General features: G+C 41.3%; 2 protein-coding genes and 2 long non-coding RNA genes across 13 annotated transcripts in view; 2 read left to right on the forward strand and 2 right to left on the reverse strand.

The window, feature by feature from the left end:
• Positions 1 to 131: 131 nt before the first annotated feature.
• On the forward strand, positions 132 to 10,513 carry LOC107272561 (lethal(3)malignant brain tumor-like protein 3). 6 transcript variants are annotated; one of them, XM_015749825.2, is made up of 18 exons: positions 406 to 532; positions 608 to 671; positions 980 to 1,090; positions 3,659 to 3,869; positions 4,815 to 5,112; positions 5,579 to 5,818; positions 5,959 to 6,587; positions 6,675 to 6,828; positions 6,908 to 7,079; positions 7,169 to 7,352; positions 7,438 to 7,863; positions 7,945 to 8,173; positions 8,252 to 8,441; positions 8,579 to 8,700; positions 8,808 to 9,162; positions 9,241 to 9,318; positions 9,539 to 9,851; positions 9,943 to 10,513. In XM_015749825.2, exons 3-18 carry the CDS (start codon positions 1,065 to 1,067, stop codon positions 10,066 to 10,068), a joined length of 3,753 nt encoding a protein of 1,250 aa, XP_015605311.1. In that variant the 5' UTR covers positions 406 to 532; positions 608 to 671; positions 980 to 1,064; the 3' UTR covers positions 10,069 to 10,513. The 6 variants fall into 6 exon arrangements, with proteins under 6 accessions (XP_015605312.1, XP_015605314.1, XP_015605311.1 ...); XM_015749826.2 differs by lacking the exons at positions 406 to 532; positions 608 to 671 and adding an exon at positions 132 to 261; XM_015749828.2 differs by lacking the exons at positions 406 to 532; positions 608 to 671 and adding an exon at positions 132 to 261 and having other exon boundaries at positions 8,261 to 8,441.
• LOC107272562 lies at positions 4,106 to 4,544 on the reverse strand. The gene is made up of 2 exons (XR_001538989.2): positions 4,471 to 4,544; positions 4,106 to 4,383 (listed from the first exon to the last, which is right to left on the reverse strand). It is a non-coding gene; the product is annotated as an uncharacterized LOC107272562 (long non-coding RNA).
• A 1,052-nt stretch (positions 10,514 to 11,565) lies between the features above and the next one.
• Positions 11,566 to 23,797, forward strand: part of LOC107272544 (fringe glycosyltransferase) — a 50,590-nt gene continuing 38,358 nt past the window's right edge. For 2 of the 5 annotated variants that reach the window (XM_025089798.1, XM_025089799.1), the window contains exons 1-4: positions 11,591 to 12,741; positions 13,298 to 13,528; positions 18,182 to 18,230; positions 19,989 to 20,091. In XM_025089798.1, the coding sequence (XP_024945566.1) occupies positions 12,454 to 12,741; positions 13,298 to 13,528; positions 18,182 to 18,230; positions 19,989 to 20,091 (671 nt within the window). In that variant the 5' untranslated portion in view covers positions 11,591 to 12,453. Of the gene's footprint in view, positions 12,742 to 13,297; positions 13,529 to 18,181; positions 18,231 to 19,988; positions 20,092 to 23,797 lie in introns of all 5 variants that reach the window. The other 3 variants (XM_015749799.2, XM_015749800.2, XM_025089800.1) reach the window with 2 other exon arrangements.
• LOC107272546 lies at positions 14,143 to 17,490 on the reverse strand. The gene is made up of 2 exons (XR_001538979.2): positions 17,126 to 17,490; positions 14,143 to 16,589 (listed from the first exon to the last, which is right to left on the reverse strand). It is a non-coding gene; the product is annotated as an uncharacterized LOC107272546 (long non-coding RNA).

Genomic DNA, 23,797 nt, shown 5'->3' on the forward strand with positions numbered 1-23,797 from the left:
GTACAAAATAAGCAAAACATTGATTTATCGTTTGTCCTGCAGCCTGAGATGGAAAAATAAAAATTTCTTATGGTTATCATCATTTTACCATTACAGTTTGCGAGACGATGCAACTATGTTAATTGAACTTCAAGCAAGCTGTCTGTTATATGTATCTAAATATGTATATATACATATATAAATATATTGCTTAAATGCGATCGTGCGCATGCGCACTAACCGCCACCAGTCCTACGCGTGATGGCCGACCAACTTTGAAACGTAAGTTTTCGATCGCATTTGTATATACTGTAAGTAACGATTTGACAATGAAACAACTATGTAGTCATTTTTAAAGTATTGTCTGTTATATTGAAATTCAAGATACAATCTTATTTTGGTATAAAAATAATAACGAGAGAGAGGCTATAGATATTTCCACAGTTGAACACGAGTTCCATAGATTTCAAGAAGTTCACAGTATAGCTAAGGATGAGAGTCCCTATTAATGATTTTGTCTCTGGAGGAGTTTGACAATTTTCTCGCCACTCAAGTACGTTCTGAATTATAAATTATTCCTAAAAATATAGATTAGATATACGTATAGATTTAATTTTACATTGTACAGGTATTGATCAGGATCATTGCAGAATTGATTCATATCATTCAAATCACCGTGCAGAGTCTTAACGGTAATTCTATTAAAAAGCTAATATTAATAATGAATTGTAATAGGTTGCGCCATTGCATACTCTTCCTACTTCGGCGTTTCAGATTCTTTTTTCCAATTTCTCATATATTGTAATATCGATGGATACTATAGTTATTCCATCGACTCTTTTAGCTCCCTCCCATTAGTTCACAGCCAAAATCGTTATTGTTTATATATATCACACATGCTATACGTACATAGAGAATTCTATAAGCACGATTTTATGTACATCCATACCTGGAAATGTATACCTATGTGTTTTTATACTTTCTCGCGTTGTACCAACAGGACACCAATGTGAACGCGACTTTACAGCAGAAGCAATATAGTACAACGTGCATGCGCACTGAAGAATGATATCTTCTCTACTCGTATGATGGCGACTGACAACTTTAAAACGTGAGTTTATAATGTTATTATTTCTTATGCATGAAATGCGCACCGATCGTACAAAAATGTGTGACTCCTATTACGAAATATCGTGAAACTTAAAAGGGTAGAAAGAGTCTCCCGTGTCCACGGGCTAAAGCGTTTAATTATTTAAACTCTCAGGCAGAATACGTTAGAGCAACATTCATTTATTGCAGTAAGTATATGTATAAAAGCCTCCCGCAACTTAGCACCGTGTACTTAGAAAATTCGTAATACTAGAGCGTCCATCGTGGCCTGCCCACTTATACAATCTGATAATGTAACTGATTGTAATATATTTTTTCAATATTCTTTAACGTTATCGTGTTTAGTTCAATTATGAATTTACGTTTAACAGTAGTGAACACTGTGTAGAGTCGTTACAGATACTCAATCCTTATGTTTATGTTTCGTGTATTCTTAGATAATTAATATATTCTGTCACATGTTTTTTTTTCTATTAGGATATAGTTGTAGTATATGAGCGATAAAAGAATTTGTTATGTGGAAGCAAACGTAAGGTAATTTATCAGCGCGTTACTTTTTTTTTTATTTGCATACTGACAATTTATGTATATTCTAAAAAAAAAAGTAAGAAATTCAATGATTGTGAAAGATAGCTAAAAATATCGACACGCTTTGCCGTGGTGTCCGAAATTGTATTAGGTTAACGTCGGTACTCTCTAGTTATGTGCTAATTTAATTCCATATTGATCATGATTATTTTTACATTTAAAATGCACTGCTTCTCGGTTTATCACTGAAATTTATTGGTTTGTAGAGTGTATTCTAATTATAGTACACAAATGTTACGGGATTATGTTTCGATGACAGTTTTCCATTTTGTTGTTAATTGTATCACATTTGTCGGACAGTGTTTATTATCGATACAGGTTACAAACGTTACGGCTGACTAATCGATAAAAATCGTATCTCATGGTGGTCCTGTTTTACAAATTTGGAGGTTATTGCTCGATATGTTTGTAGCATGTAACAATATACGGGGTACACGCTAGCTTAAAAGAATTCGAAATTTTGGTTATTCTTTGCGTTTTCAACTTAAAAGAAGGTTTCCAATTAATATACTAATTTTTCTACGCGCAAAAAACTATACAAAACAGTGAATATTAGTGATTCACGTTTCAAAGAGAAGTTCGTTCCCTACGATTCTGTAAATGCTAAATTAGACCAATCAGAAAGCGATGACAATAGTACGTCATACCGTATACAATTTTCTATTGGTTAATTTTCAACGCGAAATACTGATCTTTACACGCCCTTTACGTCCCAACAATAAAATCAAGACGATACCACTTAGGTCTCGTACACAACGAATCTTAGGATCACATAGAAGATTATAGAATCCATGAATTTTGTTAAAAGATTCAAGTAAAATTGTTCCGTTAGAGCGCAGTGCAGTGCAGTAAACGTTACTTTACATTATGCTTTACATAGTACAGTTCGAATATCCGCCATTTTGTTCGAACGCATACTAACGAAGGACAAAGTGAAATTAACTGAAAATATCATATAATATATCGACTGTTTCTACAGTTTAAAAATTAGTATGAGCATGCCATGATGCTGCAGCATTGGTAATAAAGTTTCCACTAATATTATGTGATAGGTGAATTCCGGAAATGAATTTCACGAGGCCATGTCCGACAACCAATCACAGTAATTTCTGTCGCGCCGTCGCTACCACAATCCGGACCTATGAGGACTGAGCTGTAGCGTGCAGACAGCAAGACTCGAATGCTCTAAAGGCATAGGCGAATTTTTGTTCTAAACTCGTTATTATTGTTGTGCTCCGGGTGTCAATTGTCGGCCGGCAATTGGCCAAGGGACGATTTATTTAGTTGTGTTCTGCAGGGTTTCTTTCGGAGTGAAAAATTTGGGTTTTACCAGTGAAAACTCTGAGTGCGGACGGTGCTGTCGAGTGGTTCGTGATGCGCGACGAACAATTTGCAAAAGCGTTTGAACGAAGACACCTTAAATTTGCGTTCCTTACTTGCATTGAGTTTTCAATTGAACGTCGATTTTTTGTTATTCAGAACAAGTTTTCGCAGAGTCTTATTGTTTCTATGTGCCAAATGCAATAACGTAATCGTTAGCTACTCGATTATCGGTTGGCGCGCCTTTTAAATCCTAGTTAGCTATTGCCATTAACGCTCTGCTTTGAAGTAATTGGCTTTACTCATGTTCTACTGGTCAATTTAGTGGATAATTATTATCGTGGAAAATTGAGACATTGAATTGTCGTCACTCTGTTTTATGGAGTTTTTACATTAATTTGATTTAATCGACGTGATTTATATATTAAATATAGGTTTGTTTGTGTATTACTTTGTATCTAGTATGATAATCAATACATACTTATATTGGAATATTTATATTCTTTTTTGATTTAAAATTTTTTTTTTGGAGTTTGAACAAATTTGAGATACTTCAATAGATATTAGAGCACTTTCTCATTACTTTTAAAGTTTTGTTATAATTCTATTGGGTAGTGGTGTAAATTCTGCAATTCTCGAAAACTTTGAATTTTCTTCTCAGAATGGATGATGAAATAGTGGTGGATGATATGGAAGAGAATAGTAATAATGCAGAGACATCACAGTCTGAAGATCCAACTACGCATGTTATGCCTTTGCTATACATACAGCAAGGTAAACTGCGTTCTGGTCAATCATCAACCAATAATCAAACTATTGTTTCACCAGCTACTACACAACTTGCCGCCATAATCAATCCAGTTAATAATCAGGTAAGAACGCTAAAACTATTGTATGACTTATATTCTTAATCATGTTATTATTAATATCATTATTATTACTATAATAATTATTATTCTTATTCTTCAACAAATTATTTCAGACTATAGATTTATTTTGTAATAGATAGTACTTGATGTGATAGGCAGTTACTTCAATAGTGCAATTTAATATTTAATATACTGTATTATTCAAAACAGATGTATTATTAGTATTCAAACTGACAAGAGTTTTTATATAAGTTTATTCTCACTATTTGATACAGATTTGTATTTCCCTGTAGTTGCCATAATTGTAATATTAATCATGAATACAGAACGTCTGCCACAGTTATCATTAATATTTATAACTACTATGTCATTTCTCTAATGAATATAATTATTTATTTTCAGACATTGAGTAAAAACAAATATTAATTAAACAATATGATGAATTTTCCGCAATCACATATGTATCGTTTACCTCAGTTTTTTTTATTCCCTTTTTAATTATGCATCGTAATTATTCCTGAGACATACATATAATCATATACTTTTACTAATATGTTTTTGATAAGTATAATATCAAGTTTTTTTAGTTTATAGACAAACTTACTCTTTTACATTTTATTGAATTATGCATTATATCGTAACTAATAGCAAGTGGTTCATGTTTAAACTTTCAGCTGCAAACGTAAACATTAATTTGACCAACACAAATGTACCGTACAACAAAAAATTTAACCAATCGCCCACTATAAAGTGATTTTATCATTGTTTCACGTCCCAGGAGTTTCTCAGCTGCTTCGTAAATTGTGAGAGACTGTCAGGGCTTCTAGTAACTTCTACACTTTCTCTCGAGAGCGAAAAAAAGAAGCGGCGAAAAGAAATGTATAAAAGATTGTCATGATTCGTTCCACAAGACGATATCAAGGAAAACCTGTCATCCTTTTGTTCCAGATTGTTACAGGACAAAACAAAGTGTTTATACAAAGTCCTGGGCAGGTAACTACGTCACAGAGTAAGCAACAACACATTGTCATTCATCGTCCAATTAGTAGCGGGAATACGACGGCAACCACGCAGGGCCAGAAGCACATACTCCTACGAAAGTCGAACACCTCGACAGCTCAGATTGTGCCACTTAATACATCCCAAGGAACTCAAGCTCACGCTCAGGCAGGAAAACACACCTTCGCCTATCTTGGTACTCTTATCAAGCCGAATAAGTCCCGAGAATCTGTTGTCATACCTGCAGGTGATAAGCGCACGTCACTTACAATATTATTACACGACACTCAAATGTCTATTAGTATTAGATACTCGAACGAGAACGGGTTACATAAATTTTTCGTGAAAAAATAATGGAAAAACAAAAAAAAAGCATCGAATAAAAAATTATTTAGGTTGTCCTAATCGATGACGTTGTGTTACGTCATTTGATTTATGTATTTGCAACAGTTCGAGATTCTTTATTTGCGTGTCTAGTGCATGTAATAACAATGGACGATTTATATTATAACAGTGATTTTAATATCCTAACGTAGCAATTGCCCGGTTGCTTGTGGTCGCATGTAGTTATGCATGCAATATAAATTCCGTTAATCAAATTCCACATTTATACAGTTTTTCGCATTTTCGTTTACTTCACGCGCTAGACTTTCTACGAAGTTTATAAGTAATAACAATAATCATGTATTTTAATGACTTTTTATTTTCATCAGGTGCATTGTCTACCACACAAATTACTAAACCGAAACTTGTGATCACACCTGTGATATCGCAATTGGCGCAGACGTCGACGAGTACAACTTCGGGCTCTCAGAGTCAACCGGGTAAACACATGGCAAATTTGTTACTACCCGTCAGTATTCCGCAACAGAGCGGTCCTACGAAACAAGGAATGTTCAATCTTAAGATCAATAATGGTCAGATCAGTACAGACAGTAAAGGAACTATAACGGGTGAGTCAATCAGAAAAATGACATTCTAGTGCAATACTCCTTTGCGCAGAGAAGAACGTAGCATGGTTACCAATGATTACACGATAAATGTATATTTACATGATTTTGTTTAATACGCTTTATTTTTTTATCGATAACAGTCTTGCGAGAATCAAAAACAACGAATTCCACGACTCATCCGCCGCCACTGCATCCTATCACCAAAATGAGTTTACTTACCGCCAGCAAGGGTGGCAACAATTCTTCGGATAGTATAAAGATAACAGAAAATCCTGACTCAGCTGTTATTACACCAATTCCAAAAAAAGACGACGGAGGAAATCCGCCTGAAAAACGAAAGAAAACTATAAGCAATATACTGCGAGGTTCCAGTGAAAAGCGTATAAAAAAACAGAGTATACCGAAATCATCACAGGAAGGTATTGTCGACGTCAGTTACGCACTGAGCAGTCCTGAATCTGAACAGGACAAGGATAAGAAATCGCAGAATGACGACGACATCACGTTGATAAAGGTGATACAGAGCGAGGATAAATCGTCAAAATTAAACTCATCGATGGACGATGAAATAAAGATTGAGATTATTAAGACAGCAACGTCCAGCGGGGTCGAAATGATATCTGAGAGCAATGGTGAAGCCAAAGTTAATACACGTGACGAGTCCAAGGAGCACATGAATACGACGCATCAAAACGATCCGAATTTCGATGCCACCAAAGTTTTGGATTGGAAGGATGGCGTGGGAACTTTACCTGGCAGTACTTTGAAGGTGCGTGCCAGTTGGCAAGATACTCTTGTACACAAATAAGTGTAAATGACGTTAATTCATAATAAGTATTAATTGTGTTAATTATAGTTTTGCATGAACGAGTTTGGTTTGATGGAAGTTGTGGATGAGGATGACAATAATAAGCAAGATAAAGATTCCAATATTGGCGATAAAGAGAATGTATGTTTAACTCAGAATACTTCGAAGTCAAGTCCTGCCACTGTCAGTACTGAGAAAAAATGTAAGTCTTTTTAATGTGTTGTAATTCTAATTTTTTCCCTTATTTCTTTGTTTTATTTAAAATAAATTATTGTCAATAGCCGAAGATAGAAAAACCCGGGCTGTTTCGGCCGACACAATTTATTGCTGTGAGAGTTGCGGCTGCTACGGCTTGGCTGCGGAATTCGAGAGTCTTATTTCGTGCAGTCCATCCTGTACCGAGATAATAGAAGCCAAGAAATTGCAGATGATGCGCAAGGAAAAGGATCTCAAGTAAGTTGGCAAAGGGATAGAACAAAGTTTTTCAATCTGATTAACCCGCGATTAATCCTTACCAATTTTTTAAATACTTTCCTAATCAGAGATTTGCGTGCCAAACGAAAACGTAAGAGATTGCTGCAGGAGCAGCAGCAGTCTAAAGACGTGGAAGAGAAGCCAGAGGAAAAATCTTCCGAGAAACCGAAATCCGAAACTGACGAAGACACTAAAGATATGTCGATAACAGGAATCGAAGATGAGAGTCAAGGAGAATCCTCGGAGTCCAAGGTAAGAAGTGATATTCTCTTACGAATTAAAAAAAATGTTCATAATATCAAATGCCCTTGGCGTAATACTTAGTAATTAATTTCAGTATCCATGGCAAACAGGGAAACTAGGTTTTTCCTGGGCAAAATACTTGGAGCACACAAAAGCAAAAGCAGCACCTGTCAAGTTGTTCAAGAACGCATTCCCCTATAGTAAAAACCAGTTTAAGGTTGGCATGAAACTAGAAGGTATAGATCCGGAGCATCCATCACGATACTGCGTCTTTACTGTGGTGGAAGTTATGGGATACCGGATACGTCTCCACTTTGATGGTTATCCGGAAAATAACGATTTCTGGGTAAACGCAGATAGCATGGATATCTTCCCCGTCGGTTGGTCAGAAAAGAATGGCCATCGTTTAGATCCACCACGGGGATACGTAGCGAATAATTTCAATTGGAATGCATATCTGAAAATATGTAAGGCCACAGCAGCACCGAAGATAATTTTTGCAAATAAGAACGTCACGACGGTAATTATTTTGAAATATCTTCATTCTGCTTAACTCCACGTTATGACAATAGTGGCATTTATTGTCTAATTTGAATTCCAGGCACTCTTCCCAACTGGTTTCCGGGTTGGAATGAAATTAGAAGCTGTAGATAGGAAACACTCATCTCTGGTGTGTGTCGCTAGTATAGCTGGATTAATGGACTCGCGTATTTTGGTTCATTTCGATTCCTGGGACGAGGTATATGATTATTGGGCAGATGCAAGTTCGCCGTATATTCATCCAGTAGGGTGGTGTCTTCATCATGGTCATAGCTTAACGCCTCCAAACGGTACATGAAATTCCTTCAATACTTAATATTCTTCCATTCTCTGTAAACTCAGAATGTCTCAGTGTGTATTTCTGTTAGATTATAAAGATCCCAAGTCGTTTACCTGGGAGACCTATCTTAAGGAGACCGATTCGAGTGCTGCCCCCGCGCGAGCATTCAAGCAGAGGCCACCATGCGGTTTTAAACGAGGCATGAAACTTGAAGCCGTTGACAAACGAGTTCCTCAGCTTATCAGAGTAGCAACTGTGGAAGATGTTAAAGACCACATGTATGTGTCCTAATTTCTTATCATGCCTAATACTTCACTACAACTAGTAATCGCATAACTTTTGAAGAGTTCAGTGTCTATACTCTCTTGCGACGTTTTATTTAAAGCGACATTGTTTTTTGTTCTCTTTGTTGTAGGATTAAAATACGATTTGACGGTTGGCCAGAGAATCACGCCTATTGGGTCGATGACGATTCCTTGGATATCTATCCCATGGGATGGTGCCTCAAGACTGGGCATCCATTAGAACCGCCATTAAGTGAGTAACATTGTTAACTTTTAAACTAAATTCTCCTTAAGAAAATCTTGTGCACTTTTTTTTGTTTAACGGGATCTGTAGAGATTAATTTGTTTGTTTTTGCGTAGCGGCTGAACAGTTAAATGAACGACCTGAGTGTGGAACACCTGGATGTCGGGGTATAGGTCACATAAAAGGCCCAAAATTCGCGACACACAATTCTCCATCAGGTTGTCCCTATTCGCCACAAAATCTTCATAAAGTCAGAGCGATACCGGATAGACTGAATGTCAAGCACGAGGCGTGCGAGTTCGACGACGATTTATTGGAAAGGTCAAGGACGGAGAGAATAAAAGCTGAGAAGTCGGACAGATGTGAGAAGCCATTACCAACAGAAGAAAAGCCAATAAAAACGGAGAAGGATATAAAGCAAGAGGATGCCGAATACTCGGATAAAAATGAAAAACCAGAATCTCTTGAAAGGTCAGTAATTATTGAAATATAATAATCATGTAGATAGAGCAAGATGTGAGATATGTGATAAAAACTGTATAATTTTAGACCATCGACAAAATGGCGGAATCATCATAGCGACGGACAAACGGATGACGATGAGTTGGGGAAGAAACGGAAAAAAAGGTAAGTTACAAACTTTCTTTTATTACCTGCGATATTTAATTATCAATGGTTGGTCTCTCTGAATTTACCGTATCGCCTTTCACCTACTTGCAATTCGGCATATTCATGGTGCGCGTGTCGTTCATCAGTTAGCTAGTGTCCTTCCGCCATGAGCATTCGTTATTTGCATACGAGATGCCATTCTGTACTGTGTACTAATTACTATTAATAACAATTACAGGCGACAAGTATACGAGGACTCCAATATGTCACTGTCCAATTCAGCTTTCGGCGATTCTACTGTCATAAGCGTTCCTTACGCAGTAAATATGCCAGATAAACAACTCAGAACGGAACTCTATCATTCTGTATATAATCCGGGATACAATCCGTTACCGGATGCTCCACATATATGGGCCAAGCACAGTAACGCCCTTAACAGAGTGGTAGCCAGACAGAATACTAATCCACGGAGATGGTCGAACGAGGAGGTAATAAAGTTCATTCAGAGCGTTCCAAATTGCAAGGAGATTGGAAGTATATTTCGAAAGCAGGTAAGCAGAATTATTTTTATTAATAGTATAACAATGTTTCCTGCACGAAAGTACAACACGGGGTGTTTGACTTTTATTTCTTCATTCTCAGAGTATCGACGGCGAAGCATTTTTAATGCTAACTCAGGAAGATTTAGTATCCTTGTTGGGTTTGCGACTCGGACCTGCGATAAAGTTGTACAATAGTATAGTGTTGCTGCGTCGAAGAGCCACGTGAATAGTAGGAGTGCGATGAACGTACCGGAAATAATGCATCGTGATTGGCGTCGCAATTGCGACAGCCGTTCCGTGAGAGTGACGTCGATTTATATTTATTTGTGGAAAATTTTGCGGAGAAACTTTCGGTGATAGTGCGCGATAATTGATCACGTTATTTGCGGATATTTATTATGCGATTCTTCGATCGGTCGTACGTAAGGATGTGACGCATCGTTTTTAAAAGGCACTGATTTATATTTCGAGAGAAAATGTGCCTGAAATTGAAGGTACGCAGTCTCACTTTTCTAGCGTCACAAGTTTCTGTACGAGTTTATCCGTATACACGGCTGGGGTACCGATAATCGACTGCTGTAATTCTTTTTCTTACGTGATAAAAATGCACTCAATTATGTACAAATGTAAATATAACAATCTCAATAATTAAAATGTAATGATATTTCTAATGCGGATTCATTCACGATTTATTTAGCATTATTGTCCTTGTCTGTTGCTTTATTTAATAAAATATCGTTGAGGTATGCATGTAATGAAAAGTTGACGGATGACGGTCTAATGGAAATGTAGAGAATGACCTTATCGACATTCATTTATGTAGGAATCTGCAGTGTTTTGTAACATAAGTTTTAAAAACTTTTTTAGCCACATATCTTTAATTATCTACATGCGGACAAGTGGAAAACTGAAGGTGGTTTGTTTGAAAAAGAAAGTATGCAAAGGGAAATGTATGATTTTACATGGACAGTGTGGACTTGTAGTGTTTGATATAGTTCATCGTTCATCCGCACCTTAGACACAGAGTGCGCTAGAGTGTAGTGATACAAATTGATAGCGGTCAATAACGGTCGATTGAAGACAAACCTGGTCAATTAGCTGATTGTCTATGTTTTAATATGACTAATGCTATACCGTATGAAAATTGATGAATCCACAAATACTTTAAATTAAGAAGGGATTATATTTATCAGGCACAGGCTTATTTCTATATTCCATTACTTTTCTTTGCGTGGCAAATAATTATTTCAAAGAAAAAAAAAATATCATAAACTTATCAAGCATCAAAGCAAAAGGGTAATAGGCGTCTTTACCAGTGTAACGTCGCCGATGAAAATGTGTCACGAAATCTGTTACTCGTAAGAGACAAAAACACCTAAAAAAGAAAAAGGCAAAAAAAGCAACATTTCGTCTCGAGTCAATGAATCAACGAGGGTCAGGAAAAATCTAAAGAGGCTAGGAGAAACCCGTAAAAGCAAGCAAAAAAATGAAGTAAAAAGGGCAAGAGTCTTGAATTAGATTTCTTTCCCAATGACTGGTGTTATTGTCATATACAGTTACATCCTTCAAAAACATCTAGTCTACTTTACTTCTATACAGCAACGTAACTTCCTCTCCTACACACAAATATTTAACTTTTTCAACCCTGCTTAGTTTTCTCCCACTGATCCTCCGTTCATTCTCCCCACTCTGGCGCATTAGCCGGCTCACCCTGTTCCCCTACCAATCAGCGAACAGGGCGACCGCCTACCATGCCGATGTTTACAGTGTAGTTACGACGAGCGTCCATGTGTTCAGTAGGTGCTCTGTCGCGCACCGAGCAGGTAGTTCTTTGGGTTGCGCGCGCTTTTCATCTCGATTAATGCCACTCGTGCCTGCGCGATTAAAATTGCACCAATAACGCTCTGATAAATTAAGTGAAGACAGTTATTTACTGTATATAAATATCATATAAACAACACGGACTCTCGAAGGAGTATAAAGAAGTGAGTGGAAGTAGAATAAAATTTGTTCTATATCCGATTTTCGCGCTACGAGACTCCTGACTCTCAGTAAATTTTATAAAGTTCCTGTCATGCGGAAGTTGTGGGAATATTGATTTATAAGAACTGTGCTTTCACGATAAAGATAGAAACGTGAATGTCATAGGATTTTTGGGACAATCGTACCACTGACAGTTCGTGTTTGAATGATTGACGATAACGTGAATCAACGTCAGCTGATGGAAATCGCAATCAGATATGTTTGAAGTCGAGACCAAAGGGACGAAGCTGATAAAGTTGACATCGGAGTAATGAATAGCGATGTCGGAGTGTGAAAAAAAGGTAATTTCTGCCGGACAATAAACCCGTATCCGTCCTGTCAAACGGCATCCCCGTAGGAATAGAAGTAATTATATTTCCGTAGTCAAAACAGAGACACGATATTCAGTGAGAAAAGAAAATCAGTAAAGACAGAGGCACGAAGTTCGATCGCGAGTGATCGAGAAATTTCGTGAATCCTCAAAAGGATCGTCACGTAAAAGATTAGACACATTTCAACAGTGCAGTTCTTGAAACCTCAGTAAATTTTTGTTTCTGCGGGCTCAAGCTGGACACTAGGTGTTTGTGTTATGACCGGTGTGTTTTCTGGCGAGAAGACGAAGGAGGGCAGCGATGTGGAGTGGTTGGTAGTGACGCTCGACAAGAGGGATAAACGAGAAGGGGAGGATAAAGGGCTAAAATTGGGGCCCCATGCCCAGGGCCGTGTGCTGCTAGGCTCCGGGCCCCCCGGCACGATAAATCAAGCAGCCAAAATGCCTCGTGGTTTGCCAACTAGACGAGGCCTTCAGGCACTGGCGCTCGTCTTGGCGACGGCTTATGCGACCATTCTTCTTTATCAGGCCGTTGCACCGCGACAGGTAATTACAGTACAGTACACTCCACCAGTGTTCTACAAACTTATCATAAATAGTATCGTCCGCGGATTCTTTAGTTAATCGTAAAATTCCGTTAACATCGTATTCTTTAATCGTAAAGCCATATCAAGCCGTCTGAATTTCTCGCGCAAATGACAGTTACGCTTAAACGCAATACTTGAATCGGAACGCGAGTGTCAGGTTTGTATTTACTATTTTATTCAACGCACTCTGCGATATTCCAGAATCCTACGTGTAAGAACTTTATTCTGTTATAACAATCCGAGTGAATGCCGCGTGCGCATGGTTAGCGGTTTACCGAAGGTTGTCAAGTACGTTAACCAGTCCGTGCATGTTTTTACCGAGTACCCAGTTTTAATCAGATCGATCCCTGACGTGTCTCGCATAGAAATCCGAGCTTACCATACGAATAGATAATTTCTAGCAGCTTACGTACAGATGGAAAAAAGCGCGGCAATAGTTAAATATTTAAACCGTCATAGATTCCCAATGCTGGAAATAACGATTAACTAATGTCTGTCTCCCTCTTTACCCACAGTGGATCGACGAGACTGAGGACGCGAACAGCAATGTCGTGATCGAGATCCCGATGGCGCGACTATCGGCAGAAGAGCCGGCACCGGTGACACCGCCGATAGCGACGGCTACGATGGCACCCTTTTCAACGGATCTCGTAGATCTCTTCATCAGCGTGAAAACCACACGGCACTATCATCATTCCAGGCTGCCGGCCATCATCGCCACGTGGTTCCAATTCGCTCGGGATCAGGTTCGTAACGTTTTATCAAGTACTCTCGTTGAACCGGTTAATCCGAGCAGATGACGATGTTCCGAGTTAAATGGCTAAACGACCAACGTACGATGATCCTCCTGCCAGTAGCTTCGATGCTCGGAATTCATCTTGGCTCTGGCATCGGGTATTTATCGTTATCGTCCAGGACGAATTTCGTCCGACGGACTCGTAGCAACTTCACGCACCCGCTACGGGTATACCCTGGACAAGTCTCTATAGAAACCGTAGAATTAAAAACAGTGCGAACCATACAAGGAACGCGATGAGCACCTTCCGTGGGAACAAGCTTCTCCCTGGGGCAACTTAAATTGTGGGCATCTACCATTCCGCGTTCTGGATAGCTGGACCTGGAGTCGATGCCGAGGAGGAGGACGAGGAAGAAGAAGTTGCGGAGATATTATCTCCACTCGGCTAATTGCGTGTATTGTGTATCCGCTGGGCGGGAAGGCAACGGACCAAGGAAGATGATGACGTAGGGTGGCAGTAGAGGACGCTGGTGGAAACTAGGTGGAATAATGGCGAATCGAGGATCGGACTGTAAGGCCGAAGACACGTAAAGTGATTTCGAATTGAGTGGAAGTTTTTATTTATTTTTTTGTTATTAAAATAACATTTATTATTTCTTTCATTGATCTCACCGTAAGACCGATCGATGACTCGCCGATTTTTTAAAATCTTTTCTACCGGTATCCACGGTCGATGGATCACTGTTAATGCCGTTGCCATGGGAACCTGTTAATATTGGGCTTATGACGCGACAATGATTGACGTTTCTATGTAACGACTCGTGTGGTAGCATCGCGCGAGACAGGACGTGCGCATTTATATTTCTCTAGTGTATATTCAATGCAATTTGTTCGGTATATATAATTTGTACGAATATCGTTGTAGACGCGTCGATATATAGTCGCGCTGTGTATATGTATACACTTGGAGATCCGTCTTGAGCTCTCACAGGTGCGCGGTTAGTTCGAATGATTGTTAATCGTCAGAAACTGGTCCCAGTTTTCATTTCCTTTGATATTTTACGTACATCCTCGGCCGGACTCGGCTTTCTACGCGTTAATGGGTGCTCGGGAACCAACGGTGCCGTTTCGGTTCGCTCTCGTGGGAATATCTCACGGCTTTACCTTTCGACCTCAACGACCTCGCGTTGCCAGCGACTCGCGTACCGAACTCATATTTTCACCTATTCTTCCTCGATAATTAAATGATCCCGCGATATGTACCGCACTAACGGCTCTCATCTTGTGTATCCAGATACACACACACGGGATGACTATAGACACTGCGCTCGCGCCAGGTGTTCCTTGCGTGCGTTCGAGACTCTTAGTCGCTGTACGTGGATTTGACCAAGGAGGATCGACCTTAGATTCTCCACGATGTATAAGCCAGGTGTAAGGACGAAGTTAACGTGAACGCACTATAGATCTCGGTGCGTCGACAAACCGTTTGAAACAACATATTATTTCTGATCGACGCAAAATGATTTTTTTCTAAAAAAAAAAAACCTTTAATTAAATTCTCAAAATATATTTTTTATCGAATTAGACAGTTTTTCGAAAAACGATTTGCGTAGAATTTTTTCAAAAAAAAATTTCTCGAATTGCACTTCGAAAATATCCCTAAGTGGGTCCATGTTAAATCGAACCTGGTGAATTGAGCCTTCGCGGAGGTGGAGATGAGCTCTATCTCGTGACGAGATCTTGCACGCCCAGAGTCACTCGGTGTTATAGGTTAAAGGGGGAATAAAGGATGGAAGAGGTCAAAGAAGGCGAACCCGGCAGACAAGCGGCAGTTCAGGCGGCCAGGTAGCCGTCGGGTGTTGGGTTTCATTTCCAAATTGGATACAGGTGAACCCCTCCCTTACCCTCCTGCCGGAGGTCACGTATTGTTTCGACGATTAGTACGTCGTATACCCCGTGCTAATACGTGTTTTAATAATCCTGCCAGCGAAACATCGACACGGACTGAATTCACAAAGTTTTACGAGCCGGCTCGCACGGCGTCTCCTTTTGGTAACAATAAGAATAATAACTGGCCATTCTTTGGCCTCGCCGTGACAATGGGCATTAACACGTGCTAATAGAGAATAATTAGGTCTCGCTGTGTCGAATGGGAAGTCCTCGTTAGCACGTTCCTCCCTGGCATTATTCCTTTGATCCACAATATTTCAAGATCCCCGAACAGGGGGTGCTTCCTATCCATTGTTCCTTAAGGACTAGTATATTTTCTTTAGACTGGCACGGAAAGTGTGTAAATTTTTTCTATTGAAAAAAAAAATTTAGGCACCACTCATAGCGTGGAGTCATTCGGTTCTATTGGATTAATAAGGATGGAATTACGGTTCGGTTGGGTTTGGAGGTTAGGTTTACTCGAAAAAGGGATGCTGGTTCATTCGGCTCCTACCCCACGGGACACGTAGAATCTTTGACTGTCAATCAAAGCTTCTCGTGATGGCTATTACACCGAGTGACTCTGTTTTACCGACCCTTCAATTTTCGAAGGCTACGTTTAAGCCTCGTAACAGCCCGTGGATGATAATTGGTCAATTATCGGCAGTTTATTTGGCTCTTGACGTAGTTCCGTAAAGCTTCGAGTCTCGTGCAATTTTTTTTGTTCACCCGGTACCTGCACCCTCTATTTTAAAAACAGCTTTCGATTCCCTTACGGCTTAATGTTTCTTGTGCAACATACGGTGGGTAATACACTGTTCACTGCCTACTGCGCTCCCGAGTGTACGTATACAAGTCGAAGAGTCCAAGTGTGTTTATCCATTAATTATAATGATGACTGCACGCGTCTCTACACTCTGGCTCCCTAACGTAAACGTTTTGAAGACGTAGGAGTATATAGAGGAGCCTTGTAAAAATTCTTTAAATCTCTTATACACCCTATATATAATCTAGCTTAGGGAAGTCGTATGGAGCTTCTATTCAGTGGTGCGTCATCCGTCTATGAATCACTTTTTCCTTTCTCGCCTGTCCATTCAATAAATCCGAGCAGCAGAGCCGTGAAGGAATTTGAGGTTCGAGATCTGCGAAAGAAAGAAAAAAAAAAAGATTTATAAGGTTTACCTTCGCACCCTGTATAACAGTAGTGTAACGTGGAATAGGGAATTTCGTTAAGGCCAATTCCATTTCACTTTTTCTACAGCGCTACCTCTGCGTCCGTGTCCACTTTGAAATGCATGTACAAATGACTGCCGGAGTCGTCGCTGCTGTAGAATTTGTCGAATTGACGCGAGTCGCCTTCAATTTCAATCCCCATGTTTCTGAAAATGGCCTCCACGGCACTGACGTGGCTAATCCGCACGGTGCCAGCCTGGCAGAACTCGCGACGATTAATATAATTATGTCGATGTAACGTGACGCCCGATGCCGACGGTTTACGTCACGCCATATTCTATGCGAAGCGTCCAGCGAGGATAGTGAGTGTGACAGAGAGAGAAACCAAGGAAGGGAAGATATATATATTTCGTGTAGAGAGCGAAAAACAGAGATAGGGTATACACGTGGAGTGTGCGCGAGAGAAGGACGGAAACAGTCGGAACTAGCAAGGAGAGAGACTTACGAAGAGAATATGACATCTTTTTGTCAGGGCCTGTGTTGACGGATTAGTTTTCTTTCTGCGAACGCTGATGAGACAGCCCTTGGCTCGCGTGACGGCGACCTCTTCACGCTTTGTTTTACATTAGATAAGAGTCAGGCCGGAATCAGCGCGCCGGTGTCCTCTATTCGTACTAACAACAGTCTGAGGGTCTGTGGATAATTCAAAATATATCCTACGTCGTTAACTCCACTTTTTATTACTGACGATCGAGTCGTGCAGTTTCGTCGTTAAATATTTTTACTCTGTATTTAGTTTTAACGCCGTTTTAACGGGGAACTATTTGACTCGCGTCGTAGTGGCGGCGGCCATATTGGATTACTGCCTACCGCTTGCACAGTGACAGTTTTTACCGACCGAGCGCGATCCTTGTTACTGGTCTGAGGTGTCTGTACGTATCCTTCTGTCTTTCTAACGTGTAATTTTCTAAAGACACTCACTGGAGTTACTAAAAATAGGACTGGCACGAACATATGCTCGGCATTACTACTCCTACGCCATGTAACGGCATAACCATATACAGGCCAGATGCCAGGGTGCACGTCGGGATAGGGGAACCCTGTGGAATACCTACTACTTCTCAGATCAGTCTGCATGATTATTGTATCTACGTGTACGTATATTACGTTACAATCGGCGTAAGTTCACTTTTCTATATTCGTTTATGACGATGCTTTAATGGGAAGACTTGTTTACGCGCGTTTGTTTCTTACAAATAATCGGTTACGTGCAGCTGCGCAAATTACACATACTCTGCGCCGTTCGCCTATGGCGGACCGAACTATGGTCTGCCGTGTCCGAGCCAGGGTGTTGCAGTTTTTATTTTTTATAATCCTTTTTTTTTATAATCATAATGCAACTACCAAGCTCGGACGGATTTTCCGATAAGCCGACACGAACACGTGCGGTCATGTCAATTCTTGGAATTGCTGCGCACGCGAATAGTAATTTTCATAGTAATTTTATATATTTTTTTTTTCAGTCGAAACGATAATCATAACTTTTTGCTTTCTTTTACAGACGTGGTTCTTTACCGATCGGGACGATCCGTACTTCCAGAATCAAACGAGTGAGTATATTAGTGTTTTACGATTTATATATATATATATAGTTTGAATATTTTAAGGTTATACAAAAGCGTACTTGTCGGTATTTTGAAACGAGTTATTACGACGAATTTTGAAAATATTTTCCACACGCTTCGTATACCTTCACATTAAAATGGGATCCCATCCCCTCCGGGGTGGGCTGTTATGCTGACCGTTATTCAAAAAGGCAGAAACAGAAGCGTCGTACAAGTACACGTACCCTTGGGGCCCGAGCGAAAACGTAAACTAAAAGAAAGAAATCGACGGCTGGCGTCTCCTTGCGAGCAATCACGAAACCCGCGTTCCTCATCCACGCACTGTAATAACGCTTAATGAACGCTCTCGTTTACACGATAATTACAGGCGAAAGCAAACGCCTGCGGGCCTCTGGCAATGATCGTCGATCATTCGTAAGATTTTATCATTTGTCATTTAACCATTATCCTGTGCTTAGTCTGGGTCAAGTCCTTGAAGAGAAAAAAAAAAGAATTACAATACGGTTTATCTAATTTTATCTACCCTCTTCCTTGCCTCGAGTCTTCCCTTTGAAGCTTGTCCTCCAACTAGAAAGGGACGTTTCCATCCTTGAAATCCTCTTCGAACTTCATCTCTACGTTGCGTAACCCCTCGTAAATAAGTACGACGCTATCTTCGTCGCAATTAGGATCTGGCCTCAGTCCTGAGTCCCGAAAAGATCCATTGGCGTAGCAGTAATATAATTTTTTTTTAACCGGTTAAAAATTTCTTGGCCAAAAATTTTTTCCAAATTTCATTTTTTTTTTTTTTTCATAAATTTTTATTTCAATTTAAATACTTCTGGAAACCGACGATCGCGGATTTTATTTTTTGCAAGTTTCAAGTTCATGAACTCGGACTAATTGCGACCATAATCGTAGACAGTGGTCCCAGGTCATACGGATGACCCCAGTTTGAGATACCCCGTTGACCAGGGTCCCGGTCGCCTTAATTTAACCAGGACTCGGAAGTCTTGAATTCCATGGACAAAGGTTACCCGGGCAATCGGCGCGGCGGAGGTACGAAGATCGTTGGGAGAGGTTGAGGCGCACGCGAGCCCCTCGGGCACCGGCCGACATTTGACCCGAACACGCGCACCGCACCGGTTTCCGATCCTCCACCTTCATCGCGAACTCCTTAGGTATTACCGTTTCTGCCCGACCGTTCCACGTCAAACGGAGTATAGCGTTACCCGAAGATACATTAAGGCCGGGTTAGCACGAGATTAATGATCGGCTGGATCGGCTAATATTTTTCACTAGTCAGAAATACCCGAGCAATCGATTCTGTCGTGTGCAAGTTTTAACGATTTTTTCATTGACTTGAGGTACCAACCGAAGGAAAAACAAAGCCCTGCCAGTGACGTCTCCAGACACTGCCGTAGCAGGACCCTGTTGTTTTTTTTTTTTTTTTTTAGTAGGACAGCCAGAACTGGTGGAATCGTTAAAATACCTAAAGATAACATTCCCCGAGTGGGGTTACTGGACAGTCGGATAATGTAATACCAATTTTTTTTTTTGTTAACTACGAGAAATTTACCTCTCTCGGACAGAGTGGACGTAATCCAAATAAGGCAGACACGTTCTGAAAAGCACTGTGTATATATATATATATATTTCACTGTTACGGCAGCAGGTACTATTTTCATTAGTATTCCGTATATTCTTCTTAACGAGACACCTCACGTCGTTCCCTCATTAATTCTTTAATAAATCCTATTTCAGATGGCCACATGATAAACACAAAGTGTTCCTCGTCGCACAATCGTCGGGCGCTCTGCTGCAAGATGTCCGTGGAGTTCGACAGGTTCCTGGCAAGCGGTCGAAAGTGAGTACCAGAGCTAACTAATAGAGGTAGACGGTATTGGGACCGAGCAGGAGAGCCAACGGAGCAGGCTTGAGAGTCCTACGTAAGAAGCCGGGGCCCAAATGACGTAATTAATACGTACAGGGCACGGTGGATTTTCACGGAGTGACGAAAAAGGGATTCCAGCTCGCGGTCGTTAATTAAGAATTAGCCGGTTAATTAGCATTAATGGTTTCATTACCGGAGAGCTGCGTCTCCCAGTCAACATGTCGACCGTACGACTTAAGGCTAATTTATGCATCCCGTGTGCGTCCGTGTAGTCGGGGCCTTACGTGCTGGATAAAAAGTATATGTCGCGGCACTAACGAACCTCAAACGTAACTCTAAGCGGGAAGCCCAAAGTCAAGTTTTAGGAAGGTACATTCGTATGCGTATCCGATGTGCACAGGTTGGTACGAAATGGGCCCTTCTTCTGGGGGCGCTCTTCTTCCTTAGCATTATCGACAGACGGCCCATTACCGCGGCCTATCTTGACTCTGCGTCCTTAATGCACGTTGGTATCGGCAGCCGTAGGATCGCTCGTCGACGTGTGAACAATGCTCGACAGACCGATAGATTTTCTCTATCTCGAGACAATAAGGCCCACTTTGGTGGATGATGGGCAGTTTCGTTTGTGTATCTCCTTCACGCACTTAATTAGCTCTCTCGGGGCCCCTTTGATAATTTCGAGATAGACGGGAATTCTCATGTCGAGTATCGTTAATATTGGGTTATAACCTACAGGTCGCGAGCTCCACGTAGGGCCCAGAATTTTTCTCGGAACAAAATTGTGTGTCTCTATGCGGGTATCTCGTTCTCTCCCTCTCTTTATTCATCGGTATCTTTTGACGGATCTCGTGTCGAAGAGTGATTTTTTTTCTCCACCTTCGTTTCAATTTAGTCCTTTCGACAATTTTTCATTGTGATCGTTCGGTACGGCCACCTGTCGCTTCCTGGGATTGGGCATTGGCTATTAGTTGTTGGGGGGGAATGCCCGCACGTCTCGTGTAACTTTGAAGGCGTCATCGAGCGTACGTCGGGAGCTTCGGAAAAAAAATGTAATCGAATGTTTTTCCGTTTTGACTTCTTTTTTTTGGTTTCTTTCGGTTTCTCCTTACGTGTAAAAATATGCACGTCGGCAACTCGTTAAAAACCCATTGAAGCACCCGCTGCGCAGGCAGATGTTATTACTGCGACTTGACCCTACCAAGTCATTATTTACACAGCAGCGAAGCCACGAGGTTCGGCGGAGTCGTGGAACCATAGCGTCAAAATATTATTTCGTCGGTACGCCGCGCCTATCAAAACACGTCTAATGGGTCAATATTGCTCCTAGTCGAATTCTGATTATACGGCGACGTTATGGGTTCGCTTTATTTTCACGTTGATACGCAAGCGGAACTTTATCACGTACGTGGACGTCACGCGGAAGAGCGGGGGCCCTCACGGTGGCACTCTGCAATATGTAGAAGGCCCCCGGTTACACGCTTCGTTACAAGGACCGATCAACGAGCGTCTCGCGCGGATACACTTATGGAAATAAACAGTTGAGGAACCCGACGATAGATGGCCCTGGGAACGTTATCTTCTCGAAAGCGATGCACGTGACACCACTCGAGTTATAAGCAAGAATTTTCCCCTGACTTCGGGGACGTCCTTGCCGACGAAGCTCGGGCCGGATTTTCGTAGCGACTCCTTTCGAACCGATATACGTGTGTATCTGCATGGGCGTCGTTAAGCGTCGTGACGTCTTCGGGGAAGGATGGATTAACGAGTAAAGAAAACCACCGAGCAGCTGCTGCCGTCGGACGATTCAATCTTGAAGGAGATCGAGAGGGGGGAGCGAGGGGGACAGACAGAGGGATGGTAAGCAAAAGGAGTCTCTGAAGGTCGGCAGAGAGAGTGAGAGGGGAGACCGCGTGTCTCGTATGTCACATGCGGGTCCCTGAGACGTTCCTGTGGAACTATTCTCTCTCATTCTTCTAATTCCTTCTTCCTCCTTTGCCACTTGTTCGCTCGCTTCTCATCTTCTACCTCTTCTGTTCGCGATATCTTATTATCCGGGCCGGTCCTCCACGTGATATTCCTTTGGCGAAGGAGCAGCGTGTCGATGATGGCTTCGCCCTCTTGTCTCTTTGTCCTTGCACGATCATTTATTCTCTATCAGCTTCCACGTTCCGTGACTGAAAAGAAAGGCGTAGCTAGAGAGACTCATTATCATTTGGAAAGCAGGCCGCGCCAGTTTCAATCGCCGACTGTGTTTCCTCTTCGTTGCCCGTACATACGTACATACCTCGGCCGTACGGTGAGCAAGTTCGTGCCTGTTGTCTGTCAGTTGGGTATCTCTGTCTGACCCACGTTCGAATGTCCGAGGAATAATATTCTTTGGCTACGAGCTACCCCGACCGGAGCCGTTCACTCTATTAAGCTGTCAATCCCTTCGATAATTACAATAATGACCGACAAACATTACCGTTCGGTCGGACTTCTCGTTTTGTCCAATTACCTTTTATTTATCATTAGCATCGTATCTGAATGCCACATCGGTGAATCGATATTTTTCTTTTTTTTTTCTTCTTTTTTTTTTCTTAATGAAAATTCCAACATCCAACCTGTTATCGTTGCTGGGATTATTGTTATTGTCCAGTGCGATGGATATGGTATGGGGAGGAAAGTAAAAAAAAAAAAAGAGAGTGCTTTTCCTCGACTAGAACGACATACCTGAGCTTGGTATCTACGGGTACTTCTTATCGTCTTAATCAACATTGTCAGTTTATTTTACGATTGCTATCTGTATAATCAAATACCGGAGTCCTAGGAAGCATGGGCGAAACGAGACTGCGGAACGGTACATGTAAACATCAGGAAGTTATCATGACCGTGAAGAAACGCCCGTTCTCGGCACCGTCGTCTCCTCCGTCTTGTCCGTCCTCCGTTTGGCTCGCGGCTTCGAGCTTTTCTTGCCGATGAAATTCCCCCCCGAGCAATTATCGCGTACAGTTCTCGCGATAATTACACCGGAGCGCCACGAGCGCCCTTGCAAAAAGAAACTTGTCCCGCTCCTGGCTGTCTTCGCGAGCCTCGACGTTATTTCTATATCTAAGCTTCTGCACGCCCCGAGCGTTCCCGTTGACACGCGTCAGCGGCCATTTAAAATTCGTCACGCGCGCATGCGCCGAACGCGCATCGGTCGCTCGCCCATCCGCACGTACATTTCGAATGTGTCTTCGAAGCGACGCGACTGAACGACCATTTATCCCCGTGAGGGTATCTGGAACTATTTTTCGTTAATATTTAAATTTCATTCGCTTCGTCGATTCAATATCCCGATCAAGTCAAGAAGTTGCCATCATTCCTCCGCCGTGTGGCGCCACACGCAATCACGCCGTTTCAGTCCTGCTCACTCGTCAAGCGTTTCTTCCTTTTACGATACCCTGCTGCTTGGTAATGCCTTGTACGCTCTTCTCTCTCTCTATTGGCATCTTCTGCACACGTTACGCGAACGCCAATCCACTTGCCCACGTATACTTGATACGTGGCGATATACTCGCCGATAGCGACAGCTGCGCCGTTAAGGTCGTGTCTACAAGTGAGACGAAGGGAACTCGAAAAACAAGGTTTCGTTTTAGGAATTTTTAGAAAAAAAAAAAAAAAACTATTTTTCGACTTCGACTATAATTTTTTTTTT

The sequence above is a fragment of the Cephus cinctus genome, unplaced genomic scaffold, assembly GCF_000341935.2.
Source record: "Cephus cinctus unplaced genomic scaffold, Ccin1 Ccin1_scaffold1184, whole genome shotgun sequence".
Classification (NCBI taxonomy): domain Eukaryota; kingdom Metazoa; phylum Arthropoda; class Insecta; order Hymenoptera; family Cephidae; genus Cephus; species Cephus cinctus.

What these genes read in the sequence shown, in the direction of transcription:
- LOC107272561 (XM_015749826.2), top strand. Translation starts at nt 1,065, where the DNA reads ATGATGGCGACTGACAACTTTAAAAC. An exon ending in GCGACTGACAACTTTAAAAC is followed by an intron (nt 1,091 to 3,658) that starts GTGAGTTTATAA and finishes TTTTCTTCTCAG; the next exon opens with AATGGATGATGAAATAGTGG. An exon ending in TACCTGGCAGTACTTTGAAG is followed by an intron (nt 6,588 to 6,674) that starts GTGCGTGCCAGT and finishes TGTTAATTATAG; the next exon opens with TTTTGCATGAACGAGTTTGG.